Source organism: Rattus norvegicus, chromosome 2, assembly GCF_021556685.1.
Source record: "Rattus norvegicus strain SHRSP/BbbUtx chromosome 2, alternate assembly SHRSP_T2T, whole genome shotgun sequence".
Taxonomy (NCBI): domain Eukaryota; kingdom Metazoa; phylum Chordata; class Mammalia; order Rodentia; family Muridae; genus Rattus; species Rattus norvegicus.
In genome coordinates this window covers 248,426,993-248,440,085 of record NC_141535.1, presented here as the reverse complement: position 1 = coordinate 248,440,085, position 13,093 = coordinate 248,426,993, and the positions used below count along the sequence as shown (strand labels likewise).

Sequence of the window (13,093 nt, the reverse complement as noted above, 5' to 3'; positions counted from 1 at the left end):
TTGGAATATCATCATTGCCTTCCACATAGGATCACCCGCCTGTACCAGGATAGAGTGATGAGCGCCCAAAGCAGCTCACTGGTATTTGAAGACATTTTAAGCAAGTAGAGAGCTGAAGTATTACTTTCCAGTAAAGCATAATCTGAATATGGCAAACTAGCCACAAAAAAGCAGCTACCAGCAGCTCTGGTCTAGACATAGCTGTCACAACCTGTCACCTTTCACCTTTGTACAACTGAGTTTATTTCAACTGAAGACATTTCCCATAAAATTCTATATGCTCTTATAAAGTAATGTCAAAGTGTTCTAGAGAGGAAAGAAGTAATGTTTGTGAAAGCATTTAATATTGGAAATTCATTATGGTCTCTAACAGAGAAGAGAAGTCAAGGCAGGCACAAATTTTGTGGAATCCTTTGAAGTACCATGTTTTAATGTACCATGTTTCTGAAGAGGATACTATGTGTCCTTGAACAGATGTAGACACACAGGCAAGAAGACCCCACGACATTGCCAGGATTATTCTTTAGCAAAGTCTCCACACATACTTGGGAACACATTTACAGGGAGGTTGGGTATCCACATACCATAGCAATGACCGTAAGTAGTCTGTGTATGTTAACGGTTTCCTTGTTACTACTCAGGCTGGACTTGCTCCACTCATGTGCACACACACTGGTCCTCTGGAGAAAGTCTCATTTCCATAAAACTGTGTGTGCACTATGAGCACATTTGTCTCTGTTCCAGACAATTCATTCCTCAGCTTCTCTACAAATGTTGAACTCTTACACTGAAGTCAGTTTATGTATTTTGGAATGTGCTGCTCTCAAAGACAGCAGATGGAGATGGAATTCCTTCTCACATGACAGTGAGCACTTGAGTAACGGGACTCATAGATGGCATGGTGAGATTACTGAGTTTCATTCCTTTAAGGAACATACACAGAGTAATTCTTGTGTTGTGTGTATCATAGGGGAAACACTAACATATGTAATTTTGTACTTAATAAGGATTTTATTATGGATAGCTGTTAACTATTATTCCTTATGAATTAAATTAAGGAATGCCTGAGCTATACAAGACTGAAGCTCTTCTCTCTCTCTCTCTCTCTCTCTCTCTCTCTCTCTCTCTCTCTCTCTCTCTCTCTCCTTCTCTCCTCTTTTTCTCATGTGTGTGTGCCTTTTTCTCTAATATTTTTTCCTCTCCCTTGACAGGGAACCCTTGACAGCAATTTAAAATAGTTTTATTGACAAAAATTGCTAAAATCTCTGCTTAAAACTATAGTTTCTTTTACAATGGCAACCTAAAACCTTAAGAGAAAATGTTCCTTTCAGAACTCAAACAGGAGGAAGAAGCGAGGCCCAAGTACATGGGGGCAGGGTCACAGCACTGATCCCTGGCTAGGAAACTCAAGAGACTAAGCAGGTCAGGGAGTGACTAACAGGCAAACACCAATAGCCTATTAGTCAGAAAAATAGCCAAATGAGACCGGACACTGGAAGTATCAAGGACGAGGCTCTGATGCTCCCTTATACAGCCTAACCTCTAGAAAGTGGGGTTTTTACCCATAGCTCAACCCAGTCTCTACTTAACCTCATTGTATAGAATGTGACATCTTCTTACAGGTTTCCACAGAAACTGCTCTAGAGAAATCACCAACCACCATAGATTTCTAACAACAGTGACTCATCACCAGCTGGTCTGAGGTAGCAGAGGACTCAACAGCCCCTGGCTACCATTCTTGTCTGTGTGGTGCTTTCCCTGCTGTTTGCCCTTCATGGAGATGTTGCTTGGAGAATATATATATATATATATCCTTCATGTACTTCACTTTTCCTATCTGTAAGAGAAATATGACCTGTTCTCATCACTGAATCTACATCCTGTCCTGAAACTCCCAGGTCATCTCCTTCCTAAATTCTATATCCAACTGCCTACTGGACATTGTCTGAAACTAAAAATGCCTGAGAACGAACTTGTCTTTTCCAGATGCTAAAAGTGCTGAACATGTTCTGATTCTGGTTAATGTCACTCACAGTAGCCATGAGGCGTCAGCTGAGTCCTGCTTCCTACGCCTTCCTATTCTCTGCAGATTTGGCCACCGCCTTACACCTCCTCCTTGTCTCTCAGTTCTCACCTCAGCTACTGGTTTTGCACCATTTTTATTTGCCCATGTTATTTAAAGTTTGTGTGGGGGTTTAGAACCCACACAGTCTAACAAAGTCTTTCAGAATCCAGATCAGCTCATACAATTTCTTTGTTAAAAATCATTCAATGACTCTAAGCCTAAAGTTAAAACATATGTTCAGGCCTGTCCTGATACTTGTCAATCTGTCCAGCCTTTGCAGTTTCACTTCTCCCTTTATTGTAACCTCAGAAAGGGACAAGCACCTCTTCTTGTCCGGTTGTTCATTCTTCCCTGTCATCACATAAGCTGTTCTACATATCTCTCTCTTTAGTCATCATTGTTCATTACTCAAGACTGACCCAATTATGCCCCTAGCTCTGGGAGCAGAGACTCCTGTCTGTCTGGCCCCTGGCTCTGGGAGCAGAGACTCCTGTCTGGCCCCTGGCTCTGGGAGCAGAGACTCCTGTCTGTCTGGCCCCTGGCTCTGGGAGCAGAGACTCCTGTCTGTCTGGCCCCTGGCTCTGGGATGCTGTCATTTTGGTCATTTATTCTACGCTTATGATTATTGTTGAGTGCATTTTTAAAAATTCTTCCTTAGAGAATGAGAAAATGATGACTCAGATGATGTTTTGAGCTACACGTTGGTTGTTTAAAATTCAAATACTAATTTCAGCTTCTCTTGGTGAGTGGTCCCTTCAAAGCCCATGTGACTTGATCTAGAGCCCCTTCACTGCCCCAGAGCAGCATCATTGACTATTTTGCACTGGAGTCACTTATGCTTCTAATTCTCTTCTCTCCATTGTCTGAACTCCTTGAGGGGAAATTATTGATCTACTTATCCTGGTTCTTCCAACATGAGGCCTATGGCTTTGAACATTGCAGACCATCAACCCTATACTTGACAAATGAGCACCACTACTGAGTCAGACATAAGGGACACATGGATCTACATATTTTTTCCATCTTTGTACTTTAAAGATCCCAGATGCCTGAACTCTTATGCTGTGGGCAGTACATTTAATGTGGAATTAACATCCACAAATCCTGGTCAGTGTATTAAGAGAGACATGAGGCATGAGTTAGGTTTAGGAGATTATCTCAAGCCTGTTTTCCTCCACCTTTTCCACAAGTGGATTGTTTACCAGAGAAGTTCTCAGGTCAGCAGTGGATAGACAGTCATCAGATTAAGTCCTTTATCCCCAGTATAGCCACAATGTTCCTCCCGACGCATTGAACAAAGAGCTGGTATATGTGATGTTATAGTAACAATGACTACATTTAGTGAATACCTTCAGACAAAGGGACGGGTGCATTAAAGGCATCATCTAAATTCCTATTGGGAGAATTCACTATTGCCCTCAATTTACAAATGAATTAATTCAGGATTTGAGTGAAACAAATGTAACTTACATATAGCAACACATAGGTGAAGTGTACTAAAATGTAGATTTAAGCAAGATCTGTTTTTCTCCTATGATGTAACACACACACACACACACACACACACACACACACACACACACACTTTCTCCCTTTTCTTCCTCTTCTATCATACATACATGTTCTCTCCTCCATCCCCTTCCCTCAACTCCCTTTCCCTCACACATGTCCATAACCAACTGCACTGCCTTCTTTTTTTTTTTTTAACATAATTTCATTTATGGCTTTCTCTGAACATACAGATTGCCTTATATCTCTCTGGTGATCTAGAAAAAGGGATTGTGAAAGCTAGTAGTAGACTGAAATGGTCCCAGGATTCATCCTAAAGGCTAAGGACAATCCTATGAAGTGAACAGTTATACATAGAAATTATTTTTAAACTATGTTTCAAGTGACCATGATCATCTCTCATTCTGTGTGTGGCTTGTGCTCTTAGATTTAGGTAGAGAAGTGGAGTGGCTCAGAGCTTAAGCACAAGAGCCACAGCAAGGACTGAAGCTTCAGCTTCACCACTGGCTTAACCTGATGACCTTTGCCACTGAACACACTCCAAGTTTTCTTATCTGCAAAGAGGGGATTGGAGAACCCCATCATGGACTTGTGTGAGGATTAAATAGACAAATTCCCATAAGAAATTAGAATAGAATCTGACCCAGAATAAAGTAATAGTAATGTCATTTCTAATGACTGGGGCATTGCCTGGCATCTCTGAGGCTAATAATGGAGGCCCACAGTTACAAAACAGTTCACACTTCATTGACTCATCAGTTCATCCATTTCCTCACTCATGGCTTAGTTTCTTTATTCATTAAAATTTCACTAATTATCTATTTAATAGTAGGCACTGTGCTTGGTGACATGGCAGCTAAAGTGATTGATGAGATACTGATGTAGCTTTGAATCTCCACAGGACTCAACAGAAAGATACAAAATGTGTAAAAATATCTATAGTGGTTGGAGATGTTGTTTCAAGGTTACGTTGTTTGCCTAGTATACATGAACGATGAATCTGACCTCTAGTATCAAAAAAGAAAAGTAAAAGATAAAACAAAACAATAATTATAGCACAGAATAGAAATTACACTAGTGCAGAAGAGCTTCAGTCATTGCAGAGAAGTATTCTGTATATACAGACACAACATTAAACTTCCTGGGCCAGCTCACAAGCTCACAGTTCTAGACAAAGTCTGTCTTTGCTAGCCAACCATTAAAACTGTGTTAACAGTTAGGAGTTAGTAAGAGAGAGATGACAGATGGATGAAAGATAAATGATAGGTGATGAATAGATAGATGGTAGATAGATAGATAGATAGATAGACAGACAGACAGACAGATAGACATAATGTATGATACTAAATTGGAAGAGATATTGTTACTTCTTTTTTGAAAATAAACTGTGATTTAGAAGTTTTGCTAGCAAGTTAACAATTCATTAACTCTCAATTTTTCTTTGCTTTTAAAATTAATTTATTCTTTCAGATTTTTGAATATTTAAGCCATCTAAAATATCGACAATATCCATAGAACTGTGAATATTTTACATTAAATTAGAATTCAACCTGCTCCTGATCACTTCAGCAGCTTTTGTGACTAATCACCATAGAAAACATCCTCATGAGAAAAAATACTCAGCAAGAATTTTACAGAAGGCCAGTGCATAGCCATGACCCTTTTCATTTCAAAATTTGTGCTATGAAATATTAGAAAATATGGAGTTAAAACAATGAAAGAGTTGACACAAACTTTGCATTTGATTTGATATTAGAAGTTTTTTAACCACTCCAATTTAAAACTCATAAATTGTAAAACACAACGAAGTGCGTTCTAAGTGAGATGGAGCACCTACCTCCCATTTTTGTTCCTACAACACAGAAATGCCTCTGCCTAGGATGATCTACGCAATGTCTGCACTTTCCTGGAGTAAGTTGTTATCACAGGGTAACATAAAAACGTGTGCCACGTTACAGCAAGAATACAAACTTTGAGAGGAGACTCATTCAGATAACTTTGTGAAACTGAGGAAGCAGAGAGTCTTCACTCTTCCTGAATATTCTGAGAAACACTCAGTTTTAAAATGAGTGGTGTTTTATGGGTGTAACAATCTGTAAGTCACTCAGCTTCCACAAGGTATTAATTGTAGTTGCTGAGAAAAAGCATTAATGTAGGATTTTCCGTCTCCTGCTGGTCCCCAGGGCTGCTGCTCAATCACTTCCAGTGCCTGAGATGCATTAGAGTGAGCTCTGAAGGCAGGCAGACACCTTGAGGGCAGATACACTAATATGTCTTCAAAGTATCCCTTCCTTTTATCTGCTAAAACTTTTTGGAGAAAATGGAGCATGCCCAGAGGTGCTCATATCTGCCTTTTCAATCTTTGGAACAGAAGCCTATGACCTGGAGCAAAGAACACCATTGATGTGCCCACCACTTTTCCTTTAAAATCTCTGACCTCAACTGAACAAGTGCAAAAGTGTTCTGCTTGGGCATGGACACTCTCAAATTCCTGCCCATATACATAAATACACTGTCTTTAAACAACAACCTCACATGTCTTTTGTTAGATAGGAACATGTTGCTTTACAAATGAGTCCCACATTCTGTCAGCAGGGAATTCACCTCCCTCTCTTCCTGACTGCTTGGTTTTCTCGTTTGGGCCTTAAACCCAAGAGACAACCCATTAAGTTGCATTGAGGTGTATAGACAATACAGCTTTTATCTCGATTAATCCCTACATTGTATTTCAAGATACAGTTTTGAATAAATATGCGACATATATAAATAAAATACTTTTCCAGTGCTTGTTTTATGTTTTACAGCGCTTGTTTCTCATTTTACATACAGCATGTGAATTTCTGGTGACTTCTGAGTGTCTGAAGATGAAGAACCAAGAGTAAGCTAAAGTTGTGGTTCCTCTGTGCTTCAAGAGAACACCTTATTAAAGAATAAACCAGTATGGATAAAACCTCATTTAACTATCTTCAGTCAGAAGATGCATTTCATCTATTTCTCTAACCCCTACCCCTTTTAAACTCTATGACATTTTTACATGTAGAGGTTTACTGGTTTTATAGAATTCTCAAACATCTAGATAATTTTGGAACAAACTTTTCTGTTTCTACAGTAGGATGAACTTTAAGCTGAGCATACTCGATGCTTGGGCTTCACTTCTGCTCATGCAGAGGAGTTTGGAGGCCTCTGGAGTATGCTTTTTTTACTTACGGTTGAGGGGCAGGCTCGCGTTGGTTGTGCCCAACTTGTTGGCAGCCACACAAGTATAGTTGCCGAAGTGCTCCTGTGTCACGTTGGTCACTGTGAGGATGGATCTTGTGCTAAAATTCTGAATGATAATTCCTTGTTGGCCATTGAAGAGTCTAGAAGATAGAACATACTATAATAAGCATGTATATGGGACATCAGTTTCAAATTCAGCTTAGGTAGAGTTGCCAGGACAACCTGGAAGCTACGTCACCACACACGCATGGATCTTAGCAACATGGTGTTAGCTCTGTTCTGTAACACTTCTCCTACCTTGGTGGACTTGATGCAGAAGACAAGCTTTATAGCTGTCCTTTGCTCTGATTGGTTGCCCTGCTACATGATAAATTAGACCATGTGATCTTCATATGTACTCTTTCTAGTGTACAAAGTAAACCAGTAGAGCAAAGGTTTCTTATCCTGGAAAGCCAAAAAAGAGGGAAAAGTATGTAGACTTAAGAGAGCCCACCAAAACTTGACTGATGGATTCTGGGTAAGCTGGCTAGCTGATAGGAGCCCGAAGTACTTTGTGGGTAACTCCTCTGAAACTATATGTTACAAGGATTCAAGTCAAAAGTCAATACCATATAGCTGTTGCCATAGACAACCAAGGCTGGGGCATGACTTCCTTTAACCTAGAGATGGAAGTATAGCAATGCAGACAGCATTCAGAATCTTAAAACACATTTGCCCCTTATTAGGACTTTATAATTCCTTCAAACCTCTACATGTAAAAATGTCAACAGTATCTGCTTGATACTACTGATGTCCTCACACTCTTTCCAGACTCAGCACCTGAGACCTTTGTACAATCTGAGCTTGCATGACTCCATGTTGCAATAACAGGTCACATCACTTCCTGTTTCTGCCTCTTCCTGGATCTACTCTTGCCTCTGACCTCCCACTTTTCCTGTCACTCAGATGGTTTTCTCCTTATGCCATCTGGTCTATGTTTTCTATTATTTCGTAAATGACCGTCTTCTCTGTGTAACCCACTGTTGCCTGGTACTATCAGTTTGGATACAGGAGTTTGTGTTTGTTTGTTTGTCTAACAGGTTGAATTATTTGAATTTCCTAAAACATGTCAGACTACAGAGACATACTTGCTTTGATGTTAAAATTGTAAATAATTCACAGTGGTGTCACAAGTACATGGAGTATTTCTATAGGACAATGAGTTAGAATAATCATGAGATGAAGCCAACTTGAAGAAATATTTTCTTTAAATATAAATTCTGTATCAATGAAGATAAAACTAGATTCTACCTTCTGCTTGAGTAATTTCAGATTTATGTGAATGAGAAACAGTGACCACAGCGTAGGTAAATTCATGTGGTAAGTGGCCTCTCTGGAGTTGGTACTGACTTATTAACTTTGTCTTACACTGAATCAAGACAAACTATTCTATGTATAATGTAAAGTGGTGAGTGAGATATGATACTCTTGGAATTACTTTACTATCCTTAGTAGTTGAATTTGACTTATTCAAAATGCAAACTTTAATCATATTAACAAAACTTTTAGTTGAATTGAACAAAATTTAAACTTGAGCAGAAATAATGATTCCCAATTCTAAATGAGAATGTTGGCTGAAAGTATTTTAAAATTATGAAAATATATGCTAAATTTCTAGTGACTTATTGTACACTTCCATGCCTCACATTAATAACCTTTAACCAATTAATGAATGCATGAATATAATTTGATGCCTGAGAGTAAACCCAGGGCTTAATGAGCACTCTGCTAACTGGGCAACATCTGCGTGCATCCCCTTAATAACTTTATTTTAAATTGATTATTTATACCACATGTACAGATCACAGGTCCATTTCCTTGTCTGCTTTGGTACTGGAGTTTAAGCCATTGTGTCCATGTCCTTTACAGACACATTTTCTGAGGGCTCTGCAATTCCCTGGACCCCTGAACCTCTGATGTGCCACAAACTAGAAGTGTCTCGTTGCTACAGAACTGAGAAGAAATGAACTAGAATCTTCCACTGGTTGAACTCTGAGATGTTTTCAGGGGAGTACATTAAGCTTTCTGGCTCCATTGCTTTGTCACTGCTGTCTCTCTGGATGAGTTGGCTTTCAGTTTCCTGCCCTTCATTGAGACCAAGCTACAGATGTTGCTGAGTCATGCATGCTGTTGCCCACACTCACTGCAGCCCCTGCTGTAGCACTCTGGCAGCAGCATCTGCTCTATTATCACAGCCGCATGTCAGAGTGCTAACCCAACAGCCAGAAAGATGATGAGGACAATGAACAAGAGAAATGTCTTCCTTCACGATTGTCTCCAGGGGAGGCTACTTTCCTGAAATTAATGAAGTCTATTGCTAACTTCCTTCTACAGTAGAAAGTTTGAGAACTGCTTATCCCTTACATGACACTTAAGACATGCTCTTCTCTTTAAGTGCTATGCAACACTGTCTTTGAGTGTGACCACTGAGGTCCACCTGAGTGTGGACACCAGTTGTATGTCCAGAGAGTGTGCCTTTGTGATTTTCATCACAGAGATCTTGCCCTGGGAATTTTATCAAATATTCAATGCAATTCTGAAAATATTTACTAAATTATTGTGAAGGTGATTTCCATCTCACGTGATCAAAGATAGATTAACACAAACTCTGCCCTTCCAAAGGATGAAGCTGAAGAAAAGAAATAACCCAAACCACAGATGAAACCCGCCCTAATCACCAAATGGTGTAAACATGAGTCCCACCTAAAAGCTATAGCATGTATCAGGAGTCATCAGGAGTATTTTAATTGATGACTATTTTTTTGTTTCTAAGATGTTTTTCTGTAATTTTATTTTTTATTAAGAGACTCTTTCTTGGATGAGTATTGCAACGTTGGTGCAATACTGCTCCAGCATTCAAACCTGGATTTTATCCCCAACATTGCATAAGATGGGTGTGATAGCATATATTTCAAATTAGGTGGTAGAGTCAGAGTGATCCTCCTGATGCTTCAAGGTGATTCTTAGCTACATAGGATAATGAAGGATAACCTGGGCTACATGAGGTCCTATAGAAATAGAGTTAGAAATAAAGTAATTAGATGGATAGATAGAAGATAGATGGTAGATAGATAATAGAATCATTCTTATATTGTCTTATTTATTTCTTACAGACTTTCCCTACAATGGGAGAGAATCTTTCCTAAATTAGGAGTTAAAACTCATGCACCAGGTTACCCGTTCTTTAGAAGAGTAACTGTAGTATATGGTGCTTATGAGGAAGTACTTGGCCATGTGTCCTTGCCTACTTTCATCAGGGGAACTTGGGTGCAAGATCCTTCAATTACTGCATATTCTGCTGTCCTCCATCCCTGGCACTGGCTGTAGTTTGGTCCATACTGACAGCCATTACTCTGACTCTCACTCTGTCTTTGGCCAATGCCTCATAAATCTGAGGGTTGTAGGCTGCTTGATTTGCCAGCATCTGCTGCAGGTTCCTGTGAGCACAGCCCCAACAGGAACTACTGTATTAAAACAGAGTCCTGTATTTTCTCATGCCAGAGGTAATAAGGGGAACCAGGCATGCTTAGGTATCAAATGATCACAAATTGCACTCATTATCTCTTTTGGACTCTAGCTATGTAAGGTGACAAGAAACCCAGTAGCAAAGTCACCAGAGGAAAAAAAAATCCAACCATAGTGTTAGCATCAATTGCTATGATTGCAAAAATAAGTAGGGCAACAGCATCGTGTCTCGCTCAGTCTCAGGCCTGCCTTGCTTCATGTTTGGGATTATTGCCCGATCTTTCTTTCCAGGTCAGAATCAACAATGAATGCTATGGGCCCAGTCATGACTGTGTTTCTAGTCTCATTGTATACAGGAAAGCTTCACACAAATGTGGAAGGTGGCAATTGTTCCCAATACATTTAAAACTGAAATTCTTCAGTATTTGTACGCGCACAGTGCACATGTGGTGTTAAGAGTGGCAAATTGACATGAATGAATGTTCTCAGCAACCCTGGGAGATAGGTGTTATTAGTCCTAGTTTAGAGATGAGGAGACAGAAGTTTAGAAAAACTAACCTAATTCATCTTCTACCATCCAATAATTGACAGAACTACTGATATTCAAATGTGGATCTCCTCAAACTGCTGGAGTCCACCCCTAGAAGTTAGCGTTGATGTCTTCAAACAGAAGTGTTTGGGAGAGAGCTCAGAAAGCATGAGTGCTTCAGGAAAGTTGAGTTGGGCCATGGAACAAAGCTATTGGAGCTAAATAGCTAACTGACATGCTGTAGTCAAGTCACAAAAGCTGGGATGAATCCAGGGGGTGAGTCTAATGGGGTAGAGAGTCAACAAAATGGCAAGCTTCCATTCTGGGAGCTTTATATCATTCTGGGTTGGAGGCTCATTACTGGTTCTGGGGCTTAGTTCTGCCTTGAGTGAAGCTTTTTATGCAGCTGCTATTGTCCTCCCCTGGAGTCAGGCTCTCAGGCTGCACATAGCCTGGGATGAGAAGCCACAAACCTGGTCTTTTTCCCTCCTGGAGCTGTGCCTTAGCACATACCCCCATGGGCAGCAGTTTTTGTTTGTAGTTTTATCTCTCAGCCCACTATAAAATTGAAGGGGTGAAAAACTCTCATGCACAACATGGTCAAGAATAGCAGAAAGTCAGCCATCTGCCAAAAAATATGGCTTCTTTAATTATAAAGTGGTCTCCATGGTTCAAGTCTGGTAGAGTTGTAGTGTTGGGTGGCATCTCCTAACACAGCTTTGGTTGCACATCTACCCACATGTTTGTGAGTACCTCTTTCGGATTCATGCCTGTCTTGCCTGTGAGTGTGGTGTTGCCTAATGAAAACATTTCTCAATGCCTCTGTTATCTGTTGTATTCTAAGCACATCGTAGAATAGGACTAGTGCTGGCCTCTTAAAATGTGGGCACACAGTGACTTTTGCATGCTTGGTTGCTTGCATTAGGTTATTACATCTTGGTAAACTTTCATGTATTTATCTTTGAAATGGGAGAAGCTAATCCTGAGGCCAACTGTGGATGTAAGAATGGTTTTAAATAACAACGTGTACTCTTTAAGTGCATGTCCCTCAAATCTAGCGGGCACTAGATTATGGCAGGTAAAGCCATTGTTCAATGATAGAGTCTGTCCCGTAAAATGGATTCACTTCCCCTCAGACTGCAGCCAAACATTAAATATTGAACACACAGGAAATTATTTTTAAAGCAAGGTGAGTGATGGCATTGTGATTTCAAGACATGCCAAACTCAGTATCAGTCGTGGGCCCATTATCAGTCTCATCCTGGCTTTTTGGGAGATCCCCCAGGGCAGGCAAAGAAACCAACAGTGAAAATGGAAATGGGGAGAGCTTCAACAAACCAGTGTGGAAGGGAGGTTCTGTGTATACGCTGCTATAGCAACCTGTTCGTTGATTATGTGGCTTGACACTTGCGGCTGGAGAACAGTAAGGTAGCGTTTATTCCTGGGAGCATTCCGAAGACTATTATGCATCACTGTCTGAGCCCCAAGAGGTATCTATCTTTAGTTGTGTATTTGAATAAATGAATGTTATTATAATACATTAGGGTACTTTAATGATTTTAGACTTTATTAAGCTATTTAAAATGTATGCCTTGTTTACTCTATCCATTTTAATGAAATTAATAATTTTAGATACAAGACTTTAGGGCTGCCTTAATAGTGACAGTTTGGTTTGCAGTGGGGAGGGAGGTTTAAGCCCCACATGAAAGAAACAAAGGCTACACACACTGTAGAATCCCACTCCCCCTAATAATAGTGGGTTCTGAACCGCTGACAACCTTGACAACTACAGAATCTCTCTACTCTGCTTGAACTGTTTTCCTAATAGCTGGGTACCCAAGAGTTTAATGTTAAGTCTTATGCTGGAATACAACAATACCATTTTGCAGAGATGGCAATCACACAAAAGGAAGCCACAAGTGAGCAACAGAAACAACTTTCCTTTTTTTCTCATCATGTTGGGGTTGGGTCAGCATTGTGTAAGACAGGGAAATCAATTGAATGCATCTCCCTTTTCCCATTTGAAAGCAACTTTGGGGAGATGGATCCCTGAATAAAGGGCTTAGCTTATAAGTGCCAAATCTTAAGTCTGATCTCACAAACCCATGTGAAAAAAGTAAAACCAACAAACCAAACGAGAACCAAACAGAAATAATACCAGCCAAGTGGCATGTATTTAGAATCCTTGTACACGAGACATGAAGACAGGAGGATTCCTGGGGCTTGCTGTCTACCTAGACTAGTCTATTTGACAAGACCCAAACCTC

The 13,093-nt window shown here is 40.0% G+C and overlaps 1 protein-coding gene across 2 annotated transcripts in view; it reads right to left on the bottom strand.

The window, feature by feature from the left end:
* Negr1 (neuronal growth regulator 1) overlaps positions 1-13,093 on the bottom strand; it is a 736,493-nt gene that overhangs the window by 147,287 nt on the left and 576,113 nt on the right. For both annotated transcript variants that reach the window (XM_087631810.1, NM_021682.2), the window contains 1 exon segment: positions 6,782-6,933. In XM_087631810.1, coding sequence (XP_087487936.1) covers positions 6,782-6,933 — 152 coding nt within the window.